General features: G+C 47.3%; 3 protein-coding genes and 2 long non-coding RNA genes across 5 annotated transcripts in view; all 5 read right to left on the bottom strand.

Annotated features, from left to right (window-relative positions):
- Positions 1-12,668, bottom strand: part of LOC119129646 (C-type mannose receptor 2-like) — a 902,042-nt gene extending 889,374 nt beyond the window's left edge. Inside the window, exons 1-21 of the mRNA XM_037263000.1 lie at positions 12,423-12,668; positions 12,251-12,357; positions 11,946-12,067; positions 11,819-11,881; positions 11,587-11,742; positions 11,423-11,502; positions 10,842-10,956; positions 10,713-10,763; positions 9,553-9,773; positions 3,150-3,262; positions 2,834-2,955; positions 2,699-2,761; positions 2,457-2,612; positions 2,262-2,350; positions 1,695-1,815; positions 1,440-1,475; positions 1,191-1,358; positions 967-1,086; positions 788-898; positions 683-718; positions 1-221 (exon numbers count right to left, since the gene is read on the bottom strand). Coding sequence (XP_037118895.1) covers positions 1-221; positions 683-718; positions 788-898; positions 967-1,086; positions 1,191-1,358; positions 1,440-1,475; positions 1,695-1,815; positions 2,262-2,350; positions 2,457-2,612; positions 2,699-2,761; positions 2,834-2,955; positions 3,150-3,262; positions 9,553-9,773; positions 10,713-10,763; positions 10,842-10,956; positions 11,423-11,502; positions 11,587-11,742; positions 11,819-11,881; positions 11,946-12,067; positions 12,251-12,357; positions 12,423-12,668 — 2,517 coding nt within the window. The remainder of the gene's footprint in view (positions 222-682; positions 719-787; positions 899-966; positions 1,087-1,190; positions 1,359-1,439; positions 1,476-1,694; positions 1,816-2,261; positions 2,351-2,456; positions 2,613-2,698; positions 2,762-2,833; positions 2,956-3,149; positions 3,263-9,552; positions 9,774-10,712; positions 10,764-10,841; positions 10,957-11,422; positions 11,503-11,586; positions 11,743-11,818; positions 11,882-11,945; positions 12,068-12,250; positions 12,358-12,422) is intronic.
- Positions 5,790-6,158, bottom strand: LOC119128286. Its single transcript, XR_005098970.1, has 3 exons — positions 6,041-6,158; positions 5,904-5,966; positions 5,790-5,812 (listed from the first exon to the last, which is right to left on the bottom strand). It is a non-coding gene; the product is annotated as an uncharacterized LOC119128286 (long non-coding RNA).
- LOC119128280 lies at positions 7,802-8,748 on the bottom strand. The gene is made up of 4 exons (XR_005098964.1): positions 8,699-8,748; positions 8,532-8,614; positions 7,922-8,036; positions 7,802-7,843 (listed from the first exon to the last, which is right to left on the bottom strand). It is a non-coding gene; the product is annotated as an uncharacterized LOC119128280 (long non-coding RNA).
- A 7,071-nt stretch (positions 12,669-19,739) lies between the features above and the next one.
- On the bottom strand, positions 19,740-23,944 carry tmem102 (transmembrane protein 102). Its single transcript, XM_037260528.1, has 6 exons — positions 23,651-23,944; positions 22,401-22,612; positions 21,977-22,324; positions 21,725-21,918; positions 21,429-21,641; positions 19,740-21,323 (listed from the first exon to the last, which is right to left on the bottom strand). Exons 2-6 carry the CDS (start codon positions 22,600-22,602, stop codon positions 20,730-20,732), a joined length of 1,551 nt encoding a protein of 516 aa, XP_037116423.1. The 5' UTR covers positions 22,603-22,612; positions 23,651-23,944; the 3' UTR covers positions 19,740-20,729.
- Positions 23,945-25,225: 1,281 nt separating this feature from the next.
- tmem256 (transmembrane protein 256) lies at positions 25,226-26,378 on the bottom strand. Its single transcript, XM_037260511.1, has 4 exons — positions 26,049-26,378; positions 25,928-25,965; positions 25,764-25,844; positions 25,226-25,460 (listed from the first exon to the last, which is right to left on the bottom strand). The coding sequence occupies exons 1-4, from the start codon at positions 26,125-26,127 to the stop codon at positions 25,317-25,319; spliced, it is 342 nt and encodes a 113-aa protein (XP_037116406.1). The 5' UTR covers positions 26,128-26,378; the 3' UTR covers positions 25,226-25,316.
- Positions 26,379-27,881: the final 1,503 nt, after the last annotated feature.

The raw sequence follows: 27,881 nt of genomic DNA on the forward strand, positions 1-27,881 counted from the left end.
CAGATTGGAGAGTCCGATCCAAAAGGGCTTGTCGCCCATTTGCTTCTTCACAAAGCTTTCCTCGTCCTTGGAGGTGATGGAAACAAGGTCGCCGCCCTCCCAGAGGCAGTCCTGACGAGCCCCCAGCCACCCGTTGGTTTTCTCCATCTTCTTGTAGCAGTTGGAGCCGTGAGGATTCCATCCGTTTTTGGCGTCACATGATGCCTTGGGATCGATTAATGCTGATAAAACAGCAAGGTTAGTTGCCTTGGTCATTTTTCAACGTTTGGTGAAAAGCAGAAATTCAGCAAACAGGTAACAATGCAGTCGGTCGACCAGATTCAGTTTTTGCCAAATTGCGTCGCCTGCTTGACTGGCAATCCACAACTGACAAGTCTTTAGAAGGACACGGGCATTGAAGGCTATTAGCCTGAAAGAATACAGTCACAAAAGATAAACAAGGCTAGTTTCAAGATGCTGAATGATCTCAAAGAACCAACTCGGGCTGCCACAAATGATTATTTAGCTCATGGGCTAGTCACCCATGGTATAGCCACTATTGAACGGCGAGCAGCTGATCTTGCACAACCTTCATTCGCTTACAACCTGAATTCTTTACGCTAGGAAAATAAAAAAAGAAGACAAGCGTCGTCATGTCATTTTTGTCTCGTGTCGTTTGAAGTCACCCTTCAAGGAGACGTACCGTCATGAGGCTGCTGCGGCGGTTTTGGAATGTTTCCTGCAAGACAAAAGCCAAAGAAGCGAGTTGGCACGTTGTGAGGATCGGCCAAGCGTCGCCGCGTCTTACCTCGTTTCTTGCACATGTAGCCTCTCTTCTTCCGGCAATCGTCAAACTTCCAGCGGCCGTTGCTTGTGAGCAGGGAAAGACAGGACGCAGCAGAGAGGTCGCCGGGGTCAACTGGAAAGAGACGACAGATGCTCAGCTCCATTCCTCGCAGACAAACATCGATTGGGTTTTCGAGCCACCTCCGTCCGTGACGACGTAACCCAACGGGGATCCGTCAGTCCACCCGCTGCCGTCTTTCGTGACGTTGTTGTTGACGCCCAACCACAGAGAGGGAGCGCTCGGCAGTAAAGTGTACAGACCTTTGGAGGTAAATGGTCAAATGTGGAGCAAGAGTTTGAAACAGTCCACGTTGGGGGAATTCAACAGCTCTGATCGCAACCGGACAGACAGCCAGCCAGCCTACCTTGTATGAAGGTGTGTTCTTGTGAGTCGGCGATGCTGAGCAGGTCGCCTCCGCGGTGAAGGCAGTCGTCTCGCGCCTCCTCCCAAGTCTTGGTGGGCTTGCGTTGAATCAGGTAGCAGAAGTCGGAGGAGGATCGCTCCAGCCACCAGGCGCACTTTGAACTCCAGCCTGCAAGCGAGAGTCGAGTCACTTGAGGACAAACGGGCGACGAAAGACCACCGCACGTCGACTGCCGAGTGGGATGCCCACCTGCCGGCAGAGGAAGAAGAAAGTCTTGGACCTTGGCTGCAAGGAAGGAAAAGAGAGGACACGTTAGCATTCTTAGCTTTGCCTTAAAATGTAAAGTGCTTTTCAAATGAAATTTGAGATACATTTATTTATTTATTTGTTTTTTAATTTTTATTATGCATTAAATAATTTTATTTATTAATTGATTATTATGATTATGATTATTATGATTATTATTATTGAGAAGTGCAAAGTAAGTGGTCGTCATTTGCTGACCTTTTTTACAGATGAATGGCCGAGCATTGGTGCAGGGCCGGTCCTCAAGTTTTCCAGTCTGCGACAAGGCAGCGCAGTCTCCACGTCCGGCCGGCCTGTCTGGGACCCACTCGATCTTGCCCTGCGGACGACACGCCAGACGTGACTTTGGCGCGTTTGGTCTCGCTCGCCACCACCGCATATGCTCCGAAATGATGAGTCCTCTCTCCTCCCACGAATCAACACTTTCCCACAGGATGACTTGAATTCATTGGACAATTTCCCTCCACTTAAATCACAACTTGAGTTTCAAACTCAATTTTATATTCTCAGAAATGAGCGACTGACCTGTGAAATTCTGCACTTCAACCATTGTTATTGCTCCAGCTGATTAACACCTTCAATATTGATCTCTTCTCGTAACAACATGATGAGCATTCTAGCCAAAGTCGAACTTTTGTTCCTCTTAGATAATTGTTTTGCGAAAATTTGGCTTTTGTCCTCACTTGGACTTTTTGCCTTCTGATATGACACCTTCCTTCTGGGCCAGTGACAACTTTTGCAGACTGCTCTAAACGTTTGGCTTACTGTAGGTGTTGCGTCGCTCCACTCAAAGTTGCCCTTGTTCTTCTTGAGTCCCACCCAAGATTGGTATCCTCCTGCATATGGCGCGTGAGCTTGAGGAAATCACAAAAAGCGAGAAGAGCATTCAAACGTGTCAGACGTTGGGAAACGTTGGGGGGGGGTGAGACCTGGCATCGGCAGTTTGACCCTGGCGCTCACCAGCCAAGAATTTGCCCTCGTCCCATGAGAGGACACTGGCCAGGTGACCTCTCCATATTCCGCAGAATGTCTCGGCCCCCTCCCAAGTTCGCATCACACCCTCAAAGTGATAGCAAGAGCCCTTGTACAGGAAGTCGCCAGTGTCGCAGTAGGAAGCTGAAGCCGGCAAGAAACATGGATTACAAAACCACAAGGGGACGCTGCAGGTGTGAAAAGAAAGAAGAAGCGTCGCTGCCACTCACTCTCCACTCGATGGTAGCCCAATCCGTAGTCTTTGTAGGAACACAGCCGTCCCTCCGGGCAGTCTGCAGGAGGACGACGTGATTGCATTTTTTCCTCCTTTCACCGCCAACAATACAACGGTCGTGCACACTTACCGTCGGGCGACCTCTCGCACATGTACGGCAAGGAGGATCCGCACGATCCATGTCTCCACTTGCCAGGCTGACTGGAGAAGTGCACACCTTGGTTGACGTAGGCGCAGGACTCAACGTTGGAGCTGTCGCGGAAAAGTGGGGGAAAATGAGACACACATCGGACAAACGGTCCAAATCGGAGGCTTTTCCCATCTTTCTCGGCAAAAGACAATTTTACGTCAATACATGTGCTCTCTCAAATTTCGCAAATGGGTTCCATCATCTCGCCATGTGCCCTGACTGACAATGAAAGGACGCAAAGAGGTGACCTCCTTACCTTCCGTCTTGACGCGAGTCCCTGTTGGTGTAGGTAGGCGTCACATCGGTGTCGGACCAAGTCAGCAGTTTTTCTCCTGCTTCGGAAAACTGACACCAGGCCTCGTCGCAGTTCTGCAGAGTCCAAAACCGTTGTCAATGGCGTAGCAATAGCCACCCAACGGCCGCTAGCATTTTGGTCTTACCAGATTGGAGAGTCCGATCCAGAAGGGCTTGCCGCCCATTTGCTTCTTCACGAAGTCTTCCTGGTCCTTGGAGGTGATGGAAACAAGGTCGCCGCCCTCCCAGAGGCAGTCGTAACGAGCCCCCAGCCACCCGTTGGTTTTCTCCATCTTCTTGTAGCACTTGGAGCGGTGAGAACTCCATCCGTTGACTGTGTCACATGATGACTCACGATCGGTTAATACTGATGAAACGGCAAAATTGTCTTGGTCAATTTACAGCTTTTTGTGAAAAACACAAATTCAGCAAACAGACAAGAATGCAGTCGGCCGAATTCAGCTTTTGCCAACGTGATCATTTCGCGAATGGACGAGTCACCCATGGTATAGACACCATTGCATAACCCTCAATAGCTTAAAGCCTCAATTCTTTACGCTAGGAAAATAAAAGAAGACGACAAGCGTCGTCATGTCATTTTTGTCTCCCGTCGTTGGAAGTCACCGTTCAAGGAGACGTACCGTCATGAGGCTGCTGCGGCGGTTTTGGAATGTTTCCTGCAAGACAAAAGCCAAAGAAGCGAGTCAGCAGGTTGTGAGAATCGGCCAGGCGTCGCCGCGTCTTACCTCTTTTCTTGCAGATGTAGCCTCTCTTCTTCCGGCAATCGTCAAACTTCCAGCGGCCGTTGCTTGTGAGAAAGGAAAGACAGGACGCAGCAGAGAGGTCGCCGGGGTCAACTGGAAAGAGACGACAGATGCTCAGCTCCATTCCTCGCAGACAAACATCGATTGGGTTTTCGAGCCACCTCCGTCCGTGACGACGTAACCCAACGGGGATCCGTCAGTCCACCCGCTGCCGTCTTTCGTGATGTTGTTGACGCCCAACCACAGAGAGGGAGCGCTTGGCAGAGAAGTGTGCAGACCTTTGGAGGTAAATGGTCAAATGTGGAACAAGAGTTTGAAACATTCCACGTTGGAGGAATTCAACAGCCCTGATCGTGACCGGACAGACGGACAGACTTACCTTGAATGAATGCATGTTCGTGTAAGTCCGTGATGCTGAGCAGGTCGCCTCCGCGGCGGAGGCAGTCGTCTCGCGCCTCCTTCCAGGCCTTGGTTGGCCTGCGCTGGATCAGGTAGCAGAAGTCGGAGGAGGGTCGGTCCCGCCACCAGCCGCACTTTGCACTCCGGCCTGCAAGCGAGAGTCGAGTCACTTGAGGGCAAACGGGCGACGAACGAACACTCGTCGACTGGCGGATGGGAAGCCCACCTGGCGGCGGAGGAAGAAGAAAGTCTCGGACCTTGGCTGTAAGGAAAAGAGAGGACACATTAGCACTCTTAGATTTGCCTTAAAATGTAAAGTGCATTATAAATGAATTTATTTACTTCTTTATTTGCTTGGCCGTTCAATTGATTGATTGATTGATTGATTTGTGCATTTATGCATTTCTTAATTTATTAGTTATCATTGATTATATTTATTTGTGATGATGATATTTAATATTCTTATGATTATTATGAAAGTGAAGTGAAGTGCAAAGTGAGCGCTCGTCTCATTTGCGGACCTTTTTTACAGATGAATGGCTGACTTTTGGTGCAGGGCCAGTCCTCAAGTTGTCCAGTCTGCGACAAGGCAGCGCAGTCACCCCGTCCGGTCGGCTTGCTTGGGACCCACTCGATCTTGCCCTGCGGACGACACGCCAGACGTGAGCACATTTCTTCCCAAAGTCCTTTTTCCTCCTACTCGTCAATATTTTCTCAAAGCAAATATATCTCATTGTTGTCAATTTACAACTATTTTCCAGTTAAAGCACAATTTGAGTTTCAGACTCAAACCGTTTTCATTTTATTCTCCTAAAAGTCCCACTTTGACCTGTGAACTTCTGCACTTTGATCATTTAGGATCTCATTCAAGTTTTCCAGTGAATGACTACTATATTATTTTCAAAGAACCCCAACGTTGTGCTCGTGAATGCTCCAGCTGATTTACACCTTGAGCATTTTTCTATTCCTCTAACAGGACCAAATGTCATTTTTTTTCCTTCGAATTCAGTCCAAATTTGTTCTGCTAAAATGAGCCTTCCGATATGACACCTTCATTCTGGGCCAGTGACAACCTTTGCAGACGGCTCCAAACCGTTCCGCTTACTGCAGGTGTTGCGTCGCTCCACTCAAACTTGTCCGTGTTCTTCCTGAGTCCCACCCAAGATTGCGATCCTCCTACATATGGCGCGTGAGCTGGAGGAAATGGCAAAAAGCAATTGAGCGCAAGAGGCGCATTCAAACGCGGCAGACACGGTGACACGTTGCGGGACGATAGCTGGCATCGGCAGTTTGTCTCGAAGCTCACCAGCCAAGAATTGGCCATCGACCAGTGAGTGGACGCTGGTCAGTTGACCTTTCCAGTCTTGGCAGAACTTCTCGGCCTCCTTCCAAGTGCGCTCCTTCCCCTCAAAGTGATAGCAAGAGTCCTTGTACAGGAACTCGCCAGTGTCGCAGAAGGAAGCTGAAAAGCAAAAGAAAAACCAATTGGAAAACCACAACCACGCGACACGGTGCGGGTGCGAAAAGAAAGAAGAAGCGTCGCTGCCACTCACTCTCCACTCGACTGACGCCGAGTCCGTAGTCTTTGTAGGAACACAGCCGTCCCTCCGGGCAGGCTGCAGGAGAATGAGGCGATTGTGTTTTTCTCCTCTGAGCGTGCGTCGACATTACAACGGGGGATCAGACTTACCGTCGGGCGACCGCTTGCACATGTACGCCAAGGAGGATCCGCACGAGCCATGTCTCCACTTGCCAGGCCGACTGGAGAGGTGCACCCCTTGGTTGACGTACGCGCAGGAAGCAACGTCGGCGCTGTCGGGGAGAAGCCGTGAAAAGCGAGAGACACAAAGGGGCCAATGTGAAGGCTCCTTGCTCGTCTTCCCTGTGCCCTCGCTCAGGTTTTGCAGACGGGTTCCATCATCTCGCCGTGTGCCCCGCCCGCCTGTCAATGAACGGACACGAAGAGGTGACCTTCTTACCTTCCGTCATGACCTGAGTACCAGTTGGCGTAGGTCGGCATCACAGCGGTGTCGGACTTAGTCAGCTTCTTTTCTCCCGCTTGAAAAAACTGACACCAGGTCTCGCTGCAGTTCTGCAGAGTCCAAACCCGTTGTCAGTCAACTAACCACCAGTAGCCAGCCAACTGCCGCTTGCGTGCGCCTCACCAGATTGGAGCGTCCGATCCAGAAGGGCTTGTCGCCCATTTGCTTCTTCACAAAGATTTCCTCGTAAGGCGAGACGATGGAGACCAGGTCGCCTCCCTCCGAGACGCAGTCGTAACGAGCCCCCAGCCAACCGTTGGTGGTCTCCATCTTCTTGTAGCAGTTGGAGCCGAAGCGGCGCCACCCTTTGGTCCTATCACATGTCTGAATGACTGAGAATAGAATAGAATAGAATAGAATAGAATAGAATAGAATAGAATAGAATAGAATAGAATAGAATAGAATAGATCTTTATTATCATTGTTACATGTCCAACGTTTTGGGACTATTCTGACGTTAAGAGCGCTACGTTTTTTGTATTTGGTGAAATGAGGATCTGCGACAAACAAGCAGAGCTCGCCTTTTATTCCGTTTCAGCCAATTGCGTCACCTGCATCAGACCAAAAAACGAACCATCGCCATTTCGGTCCTCCGATAGGATGACAAGCGTTGGGCAGAATGGACCGAGCACCCTGTCTTACCTCGTCTCTTGCAGACGTAGCCGCGCTTCTTCTCGCAATCGCCGACTCCCCGGCCGCCCTCGCCACCGAGTAAGGAGTTGCAGCGTCGGCCGGAGGGGTCACCTGGAAGGAGACGGCGGATGCTCAGCGCTCCCCCACGGAAATGGACATTTTCCGGCCAGGTTTTAGACCCACCCACCTGCGGCGGCCAACTGGACGGAATTGGGTGAGGATTGGGCCGACTGCTCGCTGCCGTCTTCAACCGTGGTGTCGTTGGTGTCCAACCACAAAGAGGAAGCGTTTGGCAGAAGACCTTCGGGTCAAAGGTAAACACGGTTGAAACATCTCACAGGTGCATGTGCGAAACACTTAACCGTAACGAAGTGCGGGAGACGTCTGGCTCGTGTCCTTGTCGCTGGGGGCCACAAGCTTTTCTTTGGAATGAAAAAAACTTGGCAAAAAGCGATTCCTTTGGTGCTCCCTCAATTCCACTTTCTCCCGCATGGATTCTTTCATCAAGCACATTGAACAGCCTACCTTGGACGAAGGCGTGTTCCTGCGAGTCGGCGATGCCGAGCAGGTTGCCGCTGAGGCGGGCGCACTTGTCTCGCGCCTCCTTCCAGGTCTTGGTGGGCTTGGAGTCGATCAGGTAGCAGAAGTCGTTGGCGGGGTTTTCCTGCCACCAGCCGCACTTTGCGCTCTCGCCTGCAAGCGAGACTCGGGTCACTTGAGAGCAAACAGGATTTTGCACGTGGGCTGCAGGGTCGGACGCCCGCCCACCTGATGTCGATGTCGGCGCTGGGAGAAGCGGAAGAGAATCTCTGGCCTTGCCTGCAAGGATGTGAGAGGGTCAAATATGAGAGAGCGCCCAGAAGACAAAGGGCAAATGAGAGGTCGTGACTTTCCGACCTTTTTGACAGATGGATGGACGAAGGGTATCGCAAGTGTCTATGTAAACTTCAGCAGCAGTCGTCAATTTGGAGCAGGCATATGGAAATTTCGGAAGATACCACGGGGCGTCATACTGCGGAGGGAGGACACAGCGGACGGGACTTGAGCGTGTTAGGTGTTGCAGTTGTTCAGATGGCCTCCCAGCAAATTCCTTCAAAGTCACTTTATTGATCCAAATCTCTCCGATTCATTTTCATAACCGCTTTCTCACAGTCAGAATTGTTGCCATATTCAGACTGAAACTTTTCAATGAACAAATGTTTCCCTGGAAAATGAAAGGTGCACTTAGATTCTACTGATGACTTCATTGGTTTTTCCATCTAAATGATCATTTGAATCCTCATAAAATGGAAAAAACGGTTTGTCTTGGAACACCACTCAAGGCAGGTCTGATTCAAATCAAACCATTTGACAGGCAGAGCATTCTTGTCAGATTTGTCCTCCTAATTCAACACAACTTTGTTCTGCTAAAATCACACTTTTTAACTTTTGCCTTCTAACATGTCGGCTGCATTCTGGCCAATTGACAACTTTTTGGACCTCGATCTGTTGCACACGTGTCACTTACTGTAGTTGATCCGTCGCACCACTCCAAGTCGCCATGGTTCCGGCTGAGTCCCAGCCAAGACCAATATCCTGGTCGCATGTGAGCTTGAGGAGAGCAGAACAAAGACTTGTTGTGAAACATTGCGGCTCGATTGCTGGCCTGCTCAGTTTGCCTTGGCGCTCGCTCACCAGCCAAAAATTGCCCGTCAACCTGTGAGTGGACGCTGGCCAGGTGACCTTTCTTGCCTTTGCACAAATTCTCAGCCGCTTTCCAGTTTGTACGTGTCCCCTCAAAATGGTAACACGAGTCCTTGTACAGGAACAAGCCAGGGTCGCAGAAAGAAGCTGGAACCCAAGAGAAACTCATGAGACAACCACAACGAGACGCTGCGGGTGTAGAAAGAAGAAGCGTCGCTGCCGCTCACTCTCAACTCGATTGTAACGGAAACCCAAGTCTTTGTAGGAACACGGCCATCCGTCCGGGCAGTCTGCAGGAGGACGACGTGATTGCAATTTTTCCTCCTTTCAGCGTCAACATCTCAAGAAGAGACAGACTCACCATCGGGCGACCACTTGCACATGTATGCCAAGGAGGATTGGCACGATCCATGTCTCCACTTTCCAGGCTGACTGTGATGGTACACACCTTGGTTGACGTAGGCGCAGGAAGCAACGTTGGAGCTGTCGGGGAAAAGTGGGGGAAAATGAGACACACGACAAGCCAAATTGGAGTCGATTCTCCTCTTTTCGGATAAAAAGAAAACAAAAGCTGTTTTTGAACCTGCTCACACACTTTTGGAAAGGGGTTCCAAAGTGTTCCTGTGCATCTCTCCTGACACAGAATGCAAAGAGGTGACCTTCTTACCGTCCGTCTTGACGCGGGTCCCAGTTGGTGTAGTCCGGCGTCATACTGGTGTTGGACCAAGTCAACTCCTTTGCTCCCGCTTCAAAAAACCAACACCAGTCCTCGTCGCACTTCTGCCGAAACCAATCCCGGTTGTCAATGGCGTAGCAATGGCGAGCCAACAGCACTTTGGTCTTACCAGATTGGAGAGTCCGATCCAGAAGGGCTTGTCGCCCATTTGCCTCTTCACAAAGTCTTCCTCGTCCTTGGAGGTGATGGAAACAAGGTCGCCGCCCTCCCAGAGGCAGTCGTAACGAGCCCCCAGCCAACCGTTGGTTGGCGCCATCTTCTTGTAGCAGTGGGAGCCGTGAAGAGTCCATCCGACTTTTGCGTTACATGTTGGCTCAGGAATGATTGGTCCTGATGAAAGAGCAAAGTTGCCTTGGTCATTTGTCAGCGTTTGGGGAAAAACACAAATTGAGCAAACGGACAAGAAGGAAGTCGGCCGAATTCAGTTGTTGCCAAATTGCGTCACCTGCATGACTGACAATATGAGATCAATTAAGTGGAACTTAAGCGTTGGGCAGAGGCTGAGATCAGCCGGAGTCAAATTGCCTGTTGGCCGTGCACAAGGTTGGTCAATAAAGCCAATTCTGAGTCTGAAATCATCGATCCACAAAAAATCGACAGGGCACTTTTTTTTTTTTCTTCTCACCATCGTCATCAACCGTTTTCAAGATGCTGAATAATTTCAAGGACATGTCAAAGGACGGAGGAAATTCAGTCCACTTCTGTCTGACGTGCTTTCGGCGCAAACAGTAATGCGGCCATCTTTGTCCGTTTTTTTTTTTCATTTGTTTTCTCTTTTTTGTGTGTCAAATGTTCACATGACCAAATTGATTACGTGTGGATAGGTAGTATTATTGTTTGGATAAGTGAAAGGCAATTCATTTGGAAGCAGTTGTGTGGCCTTGGAATCCCCCCCGCCACCCTCCCTTTGCTTTTCCTCTCCGGCCTCTGCTGTCCCCCCTCTTGCCTGCTCGGAGCAGCAGAGAGAGAGGCGGGGAGGGAGGGAGGGGCGGGCGAGAGGAGAGAGAGGGCTGCTCTTCTGACACGCACGCACGAAGAACCAACGAAAGAACCCCGACACGACACGACACGACACCACTCTCAGCAGCAAATTGACATCACGCGACAATAAGGGCGCCCCAGTGCCCATTGAACGGATTTGAGATGGAAGTGAGTCAGCTATGGAAGAGATTTCTTTTTTTTTTGAGAGTGCTCTCGCCACGTGTATGGCGCCCTGAGCGGGCGCCCATATTACCCTTAGCAAAAAGCGGCCCTGCGTAGGACTCCCACCTGATTCTGATGTCGGCGCCAGACGAAACTCGAAGGAATTTCTGGCCTTGCCTGTAAGGACGTGAGAGGATCAAATATGAGAGAACGACCAGAAGACAAAGGGCAAATGAGAGGTCGCGACTTTCTGACCTTTTTGACAGATGCGTGGTTCAAGCTCGCTGCAAAAAAACGAGTAAACTCGACCATCAGATTCCGATTGGACGCAGTCATTCCGGTCGCCTCCTGAATGCCACGGGACGTCATTCTGCGGAGGGAGGACACAGCGGGTGGGCGTGACTTGAGCGTGTTAGGTGTTGCAGCTGCTCAGATGGCTTTCCAGCAAATTCCTTCAAAGTCACTTTATTGATCCAAATCTCTCCAATTCATTTTCATAACCGCTTTCTAACAATCAGAATTGTTGCCATATTCAGACTGACACTTTTCAATCAACAAATGCTTCCCTGGAAAATGAAAGGTGCACTTTGATTCTACTGATCACTTGATTGTTTTTCCTTCTAAATGATCATTTGAATCGTCATAAAAGGAAAAACCCCGTTTGTCTTGTAACATGACTCAAGGCAAGTCAAATTCAAATCAAACCATTTGACAGGGAGAGCATTCTTGTCAGATTTGTCCTCCTAATTCAGCACAACTTCGTTCTGCTCAAATGACACTTTTTAACTTTTGCCCTCTTTTTTTGAACCTCAATCTGTTGCACACTTGTCACTTACTGTGGATGATCCGTCGCTCCACTCAAATTTGCCATTGTTCCTCCTGAGTCCCAGCCAACTCCAAGCAGCTCGCGCGTGAGCTTGAGGAGAGCAGAACAAAGACTTGTTGCGAAACATTGCGGGTCGATTGCTGGCCTGCTCATTTTGCTTTGGCGCTCGCTCACCAGCCAAAAATTGTCCGTCAACCTGTGAGTGGACGCTGGCCAGGTGACCTCCCTTGTTCTTGCAGAAATCCTCAGCCGCTTGCCAGGTTGCACGTGTCTCCCCAAAATGGTAACACGAGTCCTTGTACAGGAAGTCGCCGGAGTCGCAGAAGGAAGCTGAAAACCAAAAGAACCTCGTTAGAAAAGCACAAAAAGATGGTGCGGTGTGAAAAGAAGCGCCGCTGCCACTTACTCTCCAGTTGATAGTAAATGGAAGCAGATTCTTTGTGGGAACAGGTACGTCCATTCGAGCAGGCTGCAGAAAGACGACGTAGTTGCGCTTTGCTTCTTTCAGCATCACAACGGGGGTTCAGACTTACCGTCGAGCGGCCGCTCGCACATGTACGCCAGTGAGGATCCGCACGACCCATATCTCCACTTGCCAGGCTGATTGTAGGTGGGCACTCCTTGGTTTACATAGGCGCAGGACTCAACGTTGGAGCTGTCGGGGAAAAGTGGGGAGAAACGAGACACACAACAAGCCAATTTGGAGTTGATTCGCCTCTTTTCGGATCAAAAGAAAACAAAAGCTGTTTTTGAACCTGCTCACACATTTTTGGTAAGGGTTCCAAAATGTTCATGTGCATCTTTCCGGACACAGAACGCAAAGAGGTGACCTTCTTACCTTCCGTTTTGACGTGTGTCCCAGTTGGTGTAGTCCAGCGTCATACTGGAGTTGGACCAAGTCAGCTCTTTTGCTCCCGCAAATTCACACCAATCCTCATCGCAGTTCTGCCGAAACCAATCCCGGTTGTCAATGGCGTACCAAGGGCGAGCCAACAGCACTTTGGTCTTACCAGATTGGAGAGTCCGATCCAGAAGGGCTTGTCGCCCATTTGCCTCTTCACAAAGTCTTCCACGGTCTCGTCGGTGATGGAAACAAGGTCGCCGCCCTCTAAGGCGCAGTCGTAACGAGCCCCCTGCCAACCGTTGGTTGTCCCGGCCTTCTTGTAGCAGTGGGAGCCGTGAAGAGTCCATCCGTTGTCACATGCCTTGATTGATCCTGATGAAACAGCAAAGTTGCCTTGGTCATTTTTCAGCATTTGGTGAAAAGGAGAAATTCAGCAAACAGACAAGAATGAAGTCAAAATGTGTTGTTTTCAAATTGCGTCACCTGCATGACTGACAATAATATGAAATAAACAAACTAAAATAATGTATTCACCCAAAAAATCAACAAGACACATTTTTGTCACGAGATAACAGTTTCAAGAAGCTGAATGATTTCAAGGACTGTTGCACATGTCTAAAAAAGGGAAGAAATACAGTCCACTTCTGTCATTCTGCCGCCTCTCGGGGAGAAAAAAAGTTTTTTTTTTTTTTAAACTCAACTCCTGCCCACAAGATGGCGCTAGAAGTCAACAAATTCCACTTCCAGCTTTTTCTTTTTTATTTTCATCAATGTCAAAGTAACTTTTGGTAAATCTATGCAAAGGAAGACGTGTTGGAATTTCACGCCTCTTGTAACAAATCTTCGTGACTATCACTTCCTTTGCCCCACCGCCCACACACGCTCCAGTGCAACGTATTTGGCCCTTTTTTTTGGGGGGGGGGGGGGGAATGAGAAAAACGCAATGTGTGGTTGCAAATATTAAAGCCAATAGTGGTGCTGTTGTGTTGCTAACTTACGCGTGTGCACGTCGCTATATACGTAGCCAGTAGCCCGTATGACGTTTTGGTTGATTTTGTTTGGAGGGATGGACAAACAAGTGCCACGTTAACATCAAATGATATATTGGCTCCTCTAATTGTGTCGGTTGCATGTCCTATTCGATATGAAACATTGTTTGGTGGTAAAAAGAGAGCAGGGAGGGCTCGGGATACACTCCATCACTATTCAAAGGATTATTTGATCACTTGTGCTTAGCGCCACATTGACTAAACGACTTTTGTTGCAGACCGGACGGACATCGTCATTACTCTTAAGTACAACCTTTGCTTATTTCCGAGACAGTATGTGAGGAGAAAACGGAGTTTGCCTTTCCAACAAAGTGATACACCGTTTTGTCCTCACTGGGGCTCTTTTACTCCCCAAACATATTTGATACATGTCTATTATTGAGGACTTGCTGTATATCATCCTCCCTGTGATATTGGGGTTCTCGCATGTTCATATTTAACCATTACAATCATTTTCTTCTGCTCTGTCACTTCAGTTCCGGAATCATTCTAAGATTCGTTTCCTCGCAAACTTCTTTCTCTCGAGTTGCCGTGCGCATTTGGGCGAGGGAGGGGGGAGTGGGGTTGGAATGTGCCATTGCGTCTCGCAATCAATGTCAGCTTGTTAAAGAGGCATAAAAACAGGTAAAAAAGACTCTTTGCACTCACAACACAAAGATTACGTGCACAAGAGCAAGCGCTGTTGCATCCATTTGAAAAGAACTGCATTTGGGTCCAAAAAGTGGACTGAATTTGGGTTGAAAATCAAGCCAAACTCTTTTGCGCAGAACAGTCCAAAAACTCCTCAAATGCCAAAACGCCCCATAGTTGAGACCAATTCACCCAGCTTCCTAAGTCGGTCCGATTTTGAACCCGGCGGCGGATCCGCACTGCCATCCGAACCACACGCGTTCTTCCAAAGTTGTCATTAAGTTGTACATTTTGGTCGATGTACTCACCGTCTGCGCAGCTGTACAACATCCATACAACGCAAGACAGGAGAACCAGCGCCAGGCGCGCGGCCGGCGGGGTCATCGTGGCCTCGAGGCTATTGAACGCAGAAATCTCGGTGTGGTGCACGCACTCGTTCCGCTCGAAACAAGGACAGCCGCCCGCTCGACAGGCGCTCGCTCACTCGCTCGGCTGCGGCTGCTGCGGCTGCTGCTGCTGCTCGGCCCCCACCTTTGCGAGTAACGCACCGTTGGTAGAGCGCGTTCCCGCGGAGACGCTCTGTACGTGTGCGCGTCTTTGAGCGATGGAACGCGATATCATTTCGGCCACCTTTGTCCAGACTTTGGACACCACTGATTTTATTCGCTATGGGAAAGGGGGGACGCAAGCAAGAAAGGGGGACAACCTTTGGGGTCACCTCAACCTACGTTTTAAAGTGAAGCCAAGTCATGTGTAAAAGTATTTATTCCGAGAGGAGGGTGCTAGCCAGGCTAGCATCCATCAGGAACAACCCCTCTCACCCACTGCATCTGACTTTGGAGAACTTGAGCAGCTCCTTCAGTCAGAGACTCAGACACCCCCCGTGTAAGAAGGAACGCTATCGCAGCTCCTTCATCCCCACCGCAATCAGGCTGTACAATGACAACCTGTAAACACATCCTTCTGTGCAATACTTTCCCCGTAACGTGCAATTCTTAACCCCAATGTGCAATTTAAGCCCAATGTGCAATATTCTCTGCCACACAATGCAGTGATCTATTTCACTTCTATAACCCGTGCAATATTTCTCTTTGTAATTAGCATTGCTAAACTCCATACACTTCATACACTTTACGACACTTTACCACTATTTTATCTTCTTTCTGTAAATATTCATAGCTCATATTTTTAGTTTTTTACTACAATTGCTGTTATTTTTCCATCTTTTTTTTATATTGTATTCTATTTATTATGCCGGAAGACTACGGTCCTGAAGTCTCTTTTTGCACCTTTATCCCCCAACTTGTACCTTCCTGTAAATCGAGCTGTTGTTACATGCAGTTTCTCACACGTGAGATTAATAAAGTTCCTCTTATCTTATCTTATTTATTTTATTTTTTTTACTCGACATCCGTCAAAGTGGAATCAGCTCATGACAACGTCGACTGACTGAAAGATCAAAAACATTGGCTCACTCAATCAGCCGACATTTTCTCATCACATCAGGGGCGGTTACTTGCGAAAAAAGGCAAATGAGCAGGTTGTCACGTAGCAGGAAGGATGGCTTCCTAAAAGGCACCGGCGGTTTTTAGCCAAGGGGTTGGGGTGGCCAGTGGCGTGCTGGGACCATTTTCCAGCCCGGGAGTTTCAAATCCAACCGGCCCAATGGCAGGCGCACAGAATAGTGGAATACCGCCGCATCACTTGACTCCACTATATTTAAGCGCTGACCATGGGTGACTATAACAGAAAATAAAAGATGATACATCATTAAAATATAGAACAAATAGGCTACTGTAGCAGTTGAATTATGTTTTATGTTCAAGATTTTCTATTCGCCACGTTTGAGCGTGCCAAACAAGGAATTTGACTTCGGTACATCACAGCCTGGGTGGTATCGCCCAACTTGAGACACCGGGAAGAGAATTGCAATGCAAAATGGGTGTTGTAGTTCCGAATCGGGTGGAGTTGAAAATGCATTGAATTAAAAGCTAGATTAAAATTTCATTCATTTCTAGCCGATCAAATGATGGCCCCCACCGGCCCCACGTGGGAGCGGCCATCATCTCTCCCGATTAGCCAGCGTGCTATTGGGGCTGTCTCAGGATCCCCCCAAAAAAATGGATTTATTATTCATTCATCACTCTTATTTATTCCTTGTTTGTGCCTTCTTGTTTTTCTTTTTTTGTGTTGTTTACTTGTATGTGTATTGTGTACTGTCTTGTCACCGTGGGATAGTGGGATTGTAATTTCAATTTCTTTGTGTGTCCTGGCATGTGAAGAAATTGACAATAAAGCAGACTTTGACTTTGACCTTTGACTTTGACACACGGACTTATATTCGGGCCAATACGGTACTTTGCCACCAGGCGCAAGACAAGTATCAATTTGGGAGCAAAGGTTTCCTTAATATGTATCGGTTTGCCTGTGAGTTAGGTTTCGCTTTCTGGTCCCCTTTCCAGTAAATGATGCTCAGGCCGTCTTAGTTACATTTAAAGTCATTCAGTGGTGCACCGTTTCCTTGCTGTCCTGAATCTTCATCAATTGGAATTTTACTCTCTGTGATTCCACCATTGTCTTTTTCAGTGACATACGCTCACTCATTCACGAGAGCACCTAAGTGACTGACTGTGTGTGTATGTGCACGTGTGTGTACGTGCACGTGTGTGTGTGTGTGTGTGTGTGTGTGTGTGTGTGTGTGTGTGTGTGTGTGTGTGTGTGTGTGTGTGTGTGTGTGTGTGTGTGTGTGTGTGTGAGAGTTAGGTTTCGTTTTCTTATCTCCCTTTTCTTGGAACCTAAATTTGTTCCAGACATATTTCTGACAGGATGCTGCTGGTAACAAATGTTTCTATTTCCAGCACTCTCATGTTGTCTTGGTCTCATTCAAGGTTATCAAAAGGTGTCGCGCCGGGCCAGCCCCGTCCTGAACCTTCCTCCATTAGAAATTTTACTCTCTGTGAATCCACAATTGTTATTTTCAATGACATCCACTCACTCATTCACGGGAACACCGAAACGACGGCCCGGCTCACTTTTACGCGGCACCTGCAAGATGGCATCAGTTGGCAACAAGCAAATACCAAAGCTACATTGCCACCTGGCACAAAACAAGTATCAATTTGGGAACAGACGTTTCCTGAATAGATTAGAATTTTTTGTTTTTTCTTCTTTTTGTGCCAGAATGGAATGAGGAGTGCCCAGCTAAGCTGCTGCTTAATTGCAAAGTCCTTTATTGGCCTTTAAAAGGAACTCACAACAACAATAAGAAAGATACCACTGCATTTCAGCCCTGCCACAAAAGGTCAGAAGGTCAATGGCAAACAGGTGTCGCAAATTGGTGTGGGTGTTGATGACAGCGAGGCTGGAGAACAAGATGTCACGTTTGAGTGACTGGACACTTTAAGAGGAAGACGGTGCCTGCCGCTAGCGTTCCCCATCTGTCAGCCGTGGTGACCTGCAATGAAACACACGCAGCCAGCATTGCTTCGCACAAAAAGGGCCTAACCAGGATGTTTTTAGCAGTGAGTACGTTTGCACCGATTGCATTTTCAAGAACTGCGGGGAGAGAGGTTCAATTGTTCAAACAAAACACACAATCAATTTGAACCCGTGCATGCAGCCTTTTGTTTTTTTTCTCCAGTGCTTGAGTGTCCCTCTTTCCTGCGGTGGTGCAAAAGTATTTTAGTTGTGGCTGCAGCAGTCTGAAGGAGCTTCTCTTTGCAAGTGAAGACTCGAGGCAAAAAAGGTTGGGAACTCTGCACACCCAGTAACTAATTGGGACATCTCGTGGCAATAGTTGGGATTTGTTTTGTTTTATTCTATCATTTTTGACATATTTTATATACTCATAAGATGTATTTGATCAGTTTTAATTGTTTCTTTAGGCGGGGGGTAAATCACAGTATCTTCAACCATATTAGTTTTTGCTCCAATTTAAAATTAAATTCCCATTACAATTGTGTTTTTTAAGCGGGTGGTCAATCACTATCTTCAACCGTTTTTGCTCCAATTTAAAATTAAATAACAGCTTTGTTGTTTTAAGTGGGTGGTCAATCACAATACCTTCAACCGTATTAGTTTTTGCTCCGATTTAAAATTAAATTCCAGTTTCAATTGTGTTTTTTAAGCGGGTGGTCAATCACAATATCTTCAACTGTATTAGTTTTTGCTCCAATTTAAAATTAAATTCCAGTTTCAATTGTGTTTTTTAAGCGGGTGGTCAATCACAATATCTTCAATCGTATTAGTTTTTGCTCCAATTTAAAATTAAATTCCAGTTTTGTTTTTTTAAGCGGGTGGTCAATCACAATATCTTCAACCATATTAGTTTTTGCTCCAATTTAAATTTAAATTCCTAATTTCGTTCTGACAACAGATCTGAGCTCATCACTAATTTTAAGTCTAGTGGGGGGGACCTCTAGTGGCCAAAACGGTAATTACAGCGACACGACACCTGAGCCGTGTCGGTCCGGTGAGAACCTTGACGTCAGGCACGGAGACGACCATTATTTTGATAACCGATCAATCTCGCGATGTGTAATTTGTGAGCATTGAAGTCAGGGATGGAGCCAACGTTTATTTTGAGAATTTATTATTTGCTCTTGATTGATTGATCGTAATGATAAAAAGATGTTTTTACGTTTACTGCCACTGTGTTTAAGATGCGCAAAAAAAAAGAAGAAAAAAATAGAATAGCCAATCGTTTGGGGGTGTGGGCGGGGCAATGCGTTGGGCAGACCAGAGCAGTGCCAGTTTTAATTGAACAACAAAAAAAACAAAGGCCAATACCAGTATGCAACAAAACGTCACTTATGGGATGCTGTTGAAGTGCCACTGCAGCTCAGCCAGCTGAGTGAGGACGTGCGCCCCCTGCTGGTGTTTGTCAACGCTACGAGCGGCGGCCAGAAGGGCCAAGAGCTTCTGTGCGCCTTCCGCAAGTTTCTCAACCCACACCAAGTCTTGACCTCTGAAACGGTGAGTGGCTGAAACATACGTCGATAGAAAAATCCCACCTGTCGTTTGGCAAAAAAGAAAAAAAAAGTCTCTTCAATTTGATTGAGAAGTGCACGCAAAAAAGTGTCGATGGAAAAATCTTGAAGATTTTGGATGTCAACAAAGTGGTCGAGTTCAAGGTTCCTCACAAGCGACCGACATAAGCACACTCAGATCCAGTGTAACCTGCAAATCACCAGGCGAGCTATCAATCGATTGATCAATAGCTTTATTTTCATTCTATCTGTTTTAGGCTCAATGTTTTCTTTTCTGTCCGTTTTTGATACGGCTGAACGCAACGGTCGCTAAATGTCTTGCGTTACGAAAGCTCTCCCGAGGCCATTTGCGATATATAATAAATTACATAATTTTTATAATATTTAGGAGGCTATACAATGATTTTCTCTGAATGATGAGATACAATTTTATTTCCATTGTGAAATGTTAATTATTAATTGCTGGTGTACAGCACTTTGATTTGTGTAAATTTTTTTAATTTTCCAAATGTATTAACTTAAGATTCCAACAGTTATAGCAATGTATTCGCGTCTACTATAAAACTAGGTGAAGTTCACTTAACTGTACTAACACTCTCATCTTAAACGATCGCTGTGGCAAAGCTTTTGTAACAATTTGCCGTCTTTCGAATTTCATTTTGGATGACGAGTTTTGCCCCAGCTGTTGTGGCGCTATAGGACCTTGTATCGGTCTTGTGGCGCCCTCTACTGACTAGAATATGATTTGCAGTACTGCTGTGAACTGTCCTCACTTCTCATGACATCCATCATCAACAATAACTTGATAACTAGATGTTTTGTGATTCAAATGGTCTTTATTTATTGGTATTTTCAGCTCAAACTGATCAATGAAAAGCCCTCAGAATCAAGTGATAAGAATAAATACATTGAATCAGTCATGTTACAGCCCAAAGTGAGAACAATCATGATTAGCACTTTGGAGATACTAAAATGAACGTATCGAGTTTAGTAGTGCGAGTCTAAAAAGCAGCAAGATGACCAAGAAAATAGCGCCGAATGTACGCCGCACGATTTTGTCTTTGTACTGAAAATGCACCGCAGTCGACATTCTGCACGCTTTGGTAGTCACCACGCACACACGGTAGCTTAACAATTCAACAGTAAACACATCCAACTTGTAGAGAAACAGCAGCTTTGTTGCAAGAAAACAGATTCAGTCTTGTAAACTTGTGCCTTTCTTCACCCCGTATAAAATCAAGTCATTACATAGAAATTATTTTACTGGATGAGAAAAGACACTACCTTGAGAGAAGAGACTTTTTTTTTTTGTGGGGGTGGGGGGGACAAATGCTGTGGCCGCTTCCTGTGTGCGAGTTTGTCTTTGGTACGTTCCGTTGTTCATCAAAGCGAAAGAAGAGCTTCCGTTTGGCAATGTAAGGATTCTCGGCCCCTGAGAAAGACGACCAGAAGAGAAACGTCGGTGGACGTTAGCGAGAAGGGACGCGGAAGGTTCTCTGCCGTTACGTTACATTCGGGTCCATCATCCTCACGCTGTTCTTGCTTTCTGATTGTGAACATCACACGCTGATCATAAAATGGAAAAAGGATCAAGAAGAATCCCCCGGCGGGGGACATTTTAGGCCCCTATTTTTTGGAGCGTATGGAATTTAATCGGCCCGAGGCAACACTGAGGCCTCGCCGGCATGCCCCCGTCAGCGTCGTTAATGTCGGCTCGTTTGGAGACGGCAATTGCCTTTGCAACAGCCCGGCGGGATCCGGGCTTGATGACGGAGTTTCGGTTCCTTCCTCCATCTTCAAGCGACGTTAGTAGAATTTGTCGTCGATGCGGAAGTGCGGCCGGGTGACGTCGTCCGGGTTGAGGAAGACCGAGATGGATTTGCCGGGGTTCTCGGTGACCAGCTGTTGCAAACGCTGGGCCAGCTTGTCCTCGGAAGGCGAGATGATGCCGTTGACGGGGTGGTGCCCCGGAGAGCCGTTGGCGCTGCTAGCCAGCTCCTTCTTGAGCTGGCCCGCCTGGCGGGCTTGGTCCAGAGCGGCCCGCAGGTGCTCGCCGGGATCGGAGCGCACGTGGGCTAGTTTACGGGCCACCAGGAGAGCCTGGCTGTCCGTCAAGTGCTCCAGCATGTTGCACTGTGGCAGGAAGTAGTTGGGGCAGTTTTTACCCAGGATGCAGTGCGCCAGGTCATCCAGGAGACCCAGAAAGAGACGGCCGGGCGTGTCCGAGTCGAGGCAGGACAGATAGGCGGAGGGAAGTCGATCGCAGGCCCAGAAGAGAAGCGTGCGCAGGTGGTAGAGGCTGAGGCCTGCACGGGGACGGGCCAGGATGCGAGACAGCACCGCCTTGGCGGCTTGGAAAGCTTGCGCCATGGGGAACGGGATGCACTTCTTCAACTGGACCTGGATTACAGAACCGAGATGGATCCTTTTAACCCTTATGACCGAGTATCTTTTCTATATATATTTATTTTTTCTTTGAGCACAAAAACAAATACTGAATAGTACCTCGCTGCGGGAGAAGGCGAGCCGCCACTCCCGGTCGGGCCGCCCACCCAGCGGTGAGCAGTAAGGCAGCAGGTAGAAGCCCGCGATGGCCTCCTCCTCTGTGATTTTGCCGTCCCAAAAGTGATTCGCCGTCAGCCAGCCTTGAGCCACGGCAGGCCATCCCCGAAAGGACACCACAGGCAGGAGGTCGTACAGCACCCTGCTAGAGCCCGCCTGACCGAGGTCGGGAAACTGCTCGGTGATTTGAAGGAGCCCGACTCGGTTCTACGGCAGTCCCAATGAGCCCACGACCGTACCTGAAGGATGATGCTCACAAGCGGTCCGTTCCTCTCCAGTCGCTCCGGGGTGGGGATGCCCCTCTGGGGGCTTCGGCGCAGCTCGTCCACCGCCTCGCTCACCACCCCCCAGAACCAGTCTGTCACCAGGGTGGGGGAGAAGTAGCACCCATCCAGAGACTGAGGCGAGTCTAGCGACAGGATAGAGCCTTTTCCTACGCCGGAAAAAAGGAAAAGGAAGGGATGGTGAATACGAAATTCCTTCAGCTTAGCCTTGCGCCTTCTCTTTACCCTCTTCCTCCTCATCTTCCTCAGCAGGAAGTCCGCTCTCCTCCTGGCAGCAGACGCTCCAGCGGGACAAGATGTTGGAGTCGCACAGGCGCAGGCTGAGCCACGAGTGGCACGGCGGCGAGTGTCTCATGTCCAGCGTGACGGGCTGGTTGCGGTCGTGGAGCTTGAGGGCCGGCACCAGGAGGGTGAAGTCCAGGTCAAAGTCAGCACCTTTGGCATAGTTGCCCAGGTCTTCCGGATTCAGGTCCAAGACGCCCTCTCGTGCACCTCCGGACAGCAGCAGGTATTCATTGGCCACCGGGAGGCGCTGATCCACCTTCTGGACTAAACCTGAAGAAAGAATGGCATTTTTTTTTCCTCCCCCAACTTGAAACCTCACAGGGGTGAGCAAAAGGATTTGACGCACCTAACATGTTGAAAATGAAATCTTTGGCCGTGTGGACCTCCAAGGCGGTCTGGTCGCCAAAGCCACCCTGCTCCAGTAGGACCAGCTCCGACACTTGAGTGGACAGCTGCTCCAGGGTCGTGCCCGAACGGAAGTCCACCTCGGAGAGCTTCTTGCCGGGCGCCGGGGAGCGAGGCGACACAGCGCTCATCAGGGACTCCATCGGGACAGCACTGAGGGTTTCAAACAAATACAAAAGACAAGCTCTTGTTTTTGGAAGGTCTGGAAATAATCTTTCTAATGCAACATTAGATTAATTGAAAAGTTTTTTTTTTTCTTTTTAAATTAATAAACGACAGTAATTTGGTTTAATTTTCATCCCATTTTAAAAAGACAGGACACTGTTTCGAATTGAGAGTGCGGAAAATCAGCTGAAATATTGATCAATCCTTTCCAAAGTGAAAGCAGACGTTTGCAAAATGTCTCATGCTTAATTAACCCTTTAAAATTTAATTAGTCTGCCTCCTTGGAGGTGTGAGACTATTTACTTTACTGAGGGTAGAACTTCAAGGACTTTAATGATAAACGAGGTGTCAATATCTTAAATAAATTGGTTGTCAAATCAAGACAAATTTATTTATAAGCAAAAACATTTAAATACTCATTGGTACTCTGGTGCGTTTACGCTAGACTTTAATGTGGGACATTTCAACCTTTTGGTGCATTCGCAAATTAAAACCTAAGTCATCTCAAGTTTTTATTGTTTACTCGACTGTGATTCGCATTGGTGGACATGACATCAAACTACGTGAGCATCGTAATATCTGAGCGAGCCATCACGCTATGCAATGGGAGTTTTCAAAAGACAGAAGTGCAACGTCAGCAACACGATTCGACTTGTAAACAACACGGCCTCTGCCCCTTCTTAACTTGCTAAATTAGCAAGATGGCTAAGCTAATCGCAAAGCTAATTAGCTCTCTTGGCATGAGTGCACTCTGGCTAATGTGGCTACTTGCTAATAGAGGCGTAATATGCGTGACATAATTGAAGAGAATGGTGTCGACAAACCACAGTCTGCGTTTGACTTGATCCACAGCTGCTCATTTCTTTTATTAGCCAACTTAGCCACCTAGCATGCGAGCTAACTTGACAGGTGGTGGGCGGGGGGTGACACGGGCGGGGGTCCAAGTGGGCAGTGGGAACCCTCCAAGCCTCACAATCACGCAAGAGCAAAACGAGAACGCAACCTAAAGCTGGGAAGGAAGCACACCAGTCACACGGCAACTTCCTCGGCGTGGGGTGCTTCGCTGCCTGCGTCTCAGTCCGCCCTGGTCAGCTGTCATCTCCAACAAGTCCTCGATGAGCGCCGCTCGGCTACAAAACGGCTTTTTCTGCTCGCTCCCCGGGAGAATCCAGCCCAGGGGGATTAAGCGGCGGAAGGTGGCACGCAAGCAAGCTTCTGCTGCTGCTTCTGACTGAGAAGGCGCTCCGAGAGGCGAGGCGAGGCGAGGCGAGGCTCAATGCGTGCGCAGGAATGCCTGGATTGGCTCCCACCAACTACTGTTGGTTATACACAACATATAATTACGGTCAAACCAGGGATGGACAACTTAAATGTTGGAAGGGGCTTCGTTTTTCGCCAGCACTTCCTAATCAATGAGATATATGACAAAATATGTGCAGACTTGATTTTTTTTAATTGAACCAATTCATGTGTATTAACATTTTACGCTCAAATACGTGTATAAACGGCCAACTCAACTTCAACTAAGTCATTGCTCCATCCGGTTGACGCCCACCCAAAAAAGGTTTCTAATTACCAGTAGGTGCCACAAGGTGGCAGCAAAACAATTTTCTATTCGACATGGCTATAGCCCAACGAAATGAAGCTCCTCCCCTCACTTCCTTGTCCCCAATGTGCCACAGATTGACACAAAAGCGGTATCTTATTATTATACATAGCTTGGCTTAATTTATGTACATGCTTTTTCCCTAGAAAATCTAGACACAGGTGTGCTACACACTAGTCTACCTGTACCAAACTTGTGGAGGGGATTTATTTGTCATTTATTGTTGGTGCGCACACGCTTAGGTCATCATCCCTGAGCTGCAGCAAACAGAGGCCAGATGATTGGGAATATAAGAGCTCACATTGGTGTCCGCTCAAGTGAGGAATCATCAATTTGGAAGCTTGCTGGCGCTGACCATCATTGAAGTAGCTGCATGAGGAGCTCACGATCATCATTTGAGACGGGGTGGGGGGGAAGTTGTAGTACCGTATCTTCCGGACTATAAGGCGCACCTAAAAACATAACATTTTCTCAAAATCCGACCATGCGCCTTATAGTCCGGTGCGCCTTATATATGGACCAAATTCCTAAATTTAAACTGGCCCGAAGCATTGTGTCATGAAATCAATCATAAGTGGCCCACTGAAGACTATGAATCATGAATCAAAAAGACGATGGATCATTATTTTGTGAATTTAAAGTTATTTGTTGCGTCTGAAGTTGAAATAAAAAAGATAAAATGGAGAATGATTTGATTTGGATTAAAAATCTGACATGATGCATTAATGGTGCGCCTTATAGTCCGGTGCGCCTTATATAAGGACAAAGTTTTAAAATGAGCCATTCACTGAAGGTGCGCCTTATAATCCGGTGCGCCTTATAGTCCGGAAAATACGGTACTTAGGGTGTAACTGGAAGATATGGCAAAGTCCAGATGTGCATATGAGATATGAGGCTTCATTTGGCTGCCCGTGCATCTTATCTTACCTAAACCACCCTCGAAGTCTTACTTTAAAACCTGACATTCACTCAGAAATTTAGGTGAGCACATCCACTTAAATTGTTCCAAGTAAGTCATATTTTTATTCCAAACATCAAAGTCTATACATGCATTATTACATTATAAACACACACACATCCAGCTGGTCAGAGAATGAGCGCCAGCCAGCCCACAATCATCGCCATGCCTCCCATGGGGGCCACCTTACGAAGGCCGGGGTCTCCCGTCATGGCCTGGTGGTAGAGCGATCCGCAGAACATCCCCATCCCGGCAATCAGAAGAGTGCCGGCCTTTGTTATGACGAAGAGAGGATACGTTAGGATGGTATAGACCAAGATGATGTTGACAGTTGGTGAAGAGAGCTCCCACTTGTGCAATATTCATGACCAACTATTCAGTGTCGTACAAGCTCCAGACAGCTTTTTTTCTTTTTGGACAAAACCCAAACTTTAGGATGACGCCACATGTTGTAACCCCTGCTGAGGAGCTGTCACTTTATTCAACTTGCACACCTGAATTCCCATCACCTATTTTGCACACCGGAGGCATATTTCAAATCGACTTATTTCTAGTTTCTTGAAAAGTTAACTCACAACTGCAGGTTTGCTGGAGTGAGCAGCACCCAGCAGGGCCAGGCTGTGGTAGAAATGGTACTTGTTAGCTGTTTCAAATAGCTGCACAAATACACAGGAAAGAGCGGTCAGACTAAGTTTGTCCATCTGAAAAAACAAATTGTCAATAAAAGAAAGCATCATACCACTCTTTGGTAATCATCAGGGTCACTGTGTTTAAAACCTGCAAAGATAAAGTGAAACAATATGTGAACCCAACTACAGCCGATAAACAAGTCGCAAAGTTGGATGATATGGAACTCCTACCATGCGCCCCATATGCCCCGAGTGCCACTGCCGAAGCCCCAGAGAGAGCAGCGAGGCGGCGGACAACAACAGCGATCATGGTCGTTTTGTTTTGAACCTCCGGAGCACAGGAAGTAGGCAAAGCTGTTGCCTTTACGTATTTCTGTTTTGCCAAAAGAAGCCATACGGCCCCGTTGCAAGTCGGTTGATTGTTTACTGTTTTAAACTTCCTGTTTTGAGTTAAGAACTTAATCAAGATAGGTTATACCTCCCACTCATGAAAACGCCCAAGTGTCGGACATTAACATCGCAAGATTGTAATTTTACGAGGTCTTTGAACGCAACAACATCGCACCGGGAGAACTTACTTCCGCTTCCGCTATTCGATGACGTTTAAGATAAGTATGCAAGGATTGCCCACGCACAATTTTATTTCATAAACCGCCCCATTATTTTAGGAAAATTCTATCTTCATAGATCCAAATTTATGTGTAAGAAAATAACTTCAATTGATTCATTTTATTTTGTTTCAATGCGAACTAACTAATAGCATAGTTTGAATTCCGATTGATGTTTTACTACACTGTTTTTTAGCCAAGTTAAATGTATCCTTTCGTGCAATGGTACCAACTTTAATTCACACGATCACAAAGTGCACGTAACATGAAACATTTTTCAATCAACGTCACTCAGTTAAAAACGACCATTATCTGTCCTGGGCATTATAGGGAATGCAATCATCACATTAATAACACCGTGTGCTTTCTTTCAGAATTCACATTCGAAATGTATTAGTCATAGAATGGCAGCATTATAGAAGCCCACGTTCCTCTGTATGAACATTTAATCTTCCAAAACTGCCACAGCACCAAAGAAACGGCGCACAGGGTTTATCAGTGTGCATGTGTTTGCCAATTAGGGAAAATAGTGAGAGTCTGAATTGTTGTTTGTTGCAGGGGATGTACAGTATTTGTCTTACTTTTATTGTTTGTAACCAATTATTGACAAACTAATTCCTGCGGAGAGTTTACCAGAGAGAGGCGCTGTTGCGCTTGTAAGCGCGTCAGCATGGAGAGGGCCCCAGTGTCACCAAGCGTCGTCCTCTGGTGACTTTGAAACAGCAACAAGACCAAGCAATTCAATTAACACATTTTAATGAGAGCAGGATTAGAATCAAGCCTGATATGAGTCACAGGCCGTCACTGTTGACTGTTAACCAAGCTTGCGGAAAAGCTCCTTTTTCCAACTATTCATTTTCTCTATACGCTTGAAAAAAAAAAACAACAACGCTAGAATATGCTTTGCTTTCATTGTAATCAACAATCTGGGGCTGATTTGAAAATCCAACTCCCATGTTATTTTTATCTATAACGATTAATAATATACTTTATTATATCAATGTTTATATTTCAACAATACATTTGTTCTCCAAACAAATGTAATGCACAAAGGTGAACAAAAGGTTGAGCCACTTTGTGCGGCAAGCGAATACAATCGAAATCCTGGCCTTGATTTTTTATGTGTTGTGAGTTACGGTGACTTGGAAGACGTTTAACCCGAAAAAATGCAGGCATGCCCGCCCGTGTGTCACAGCTGTTCACGTCAGAGGCTTGTGCCGTTCCGAAGGAATTCGGAGGGGACGCTGCGAGAGGCGACAGAGACGGGCCTGTCCATTGACATTTTGTCTCGCTACTATATATATTAGGGGTGTAACGATTCATCGATACATATCGATTCATCGATATAATGCTCTACGATTTGTTGGCATCGATGCTAAACGTAAACATCGATCTATATCGCCCGTTTTTGACCTCGGACATTAGATGCGACTTTATTTTGAAATCCAGTTCATTG

This window comes from Syngnathus acus, chromosome 10 (assembly GCF_901709675.1).
Source record: "Syngnathus acus chromosome 10, fSynAcu1.2, whole genome shotgun sequence".
Classification (NCBI taxonomy): Eukaryota; Metazoa; Chordata; class Actinopteri; order Syngnathiformes; family Syngnathidae; genus Syngnathus; species Syngnathus acus.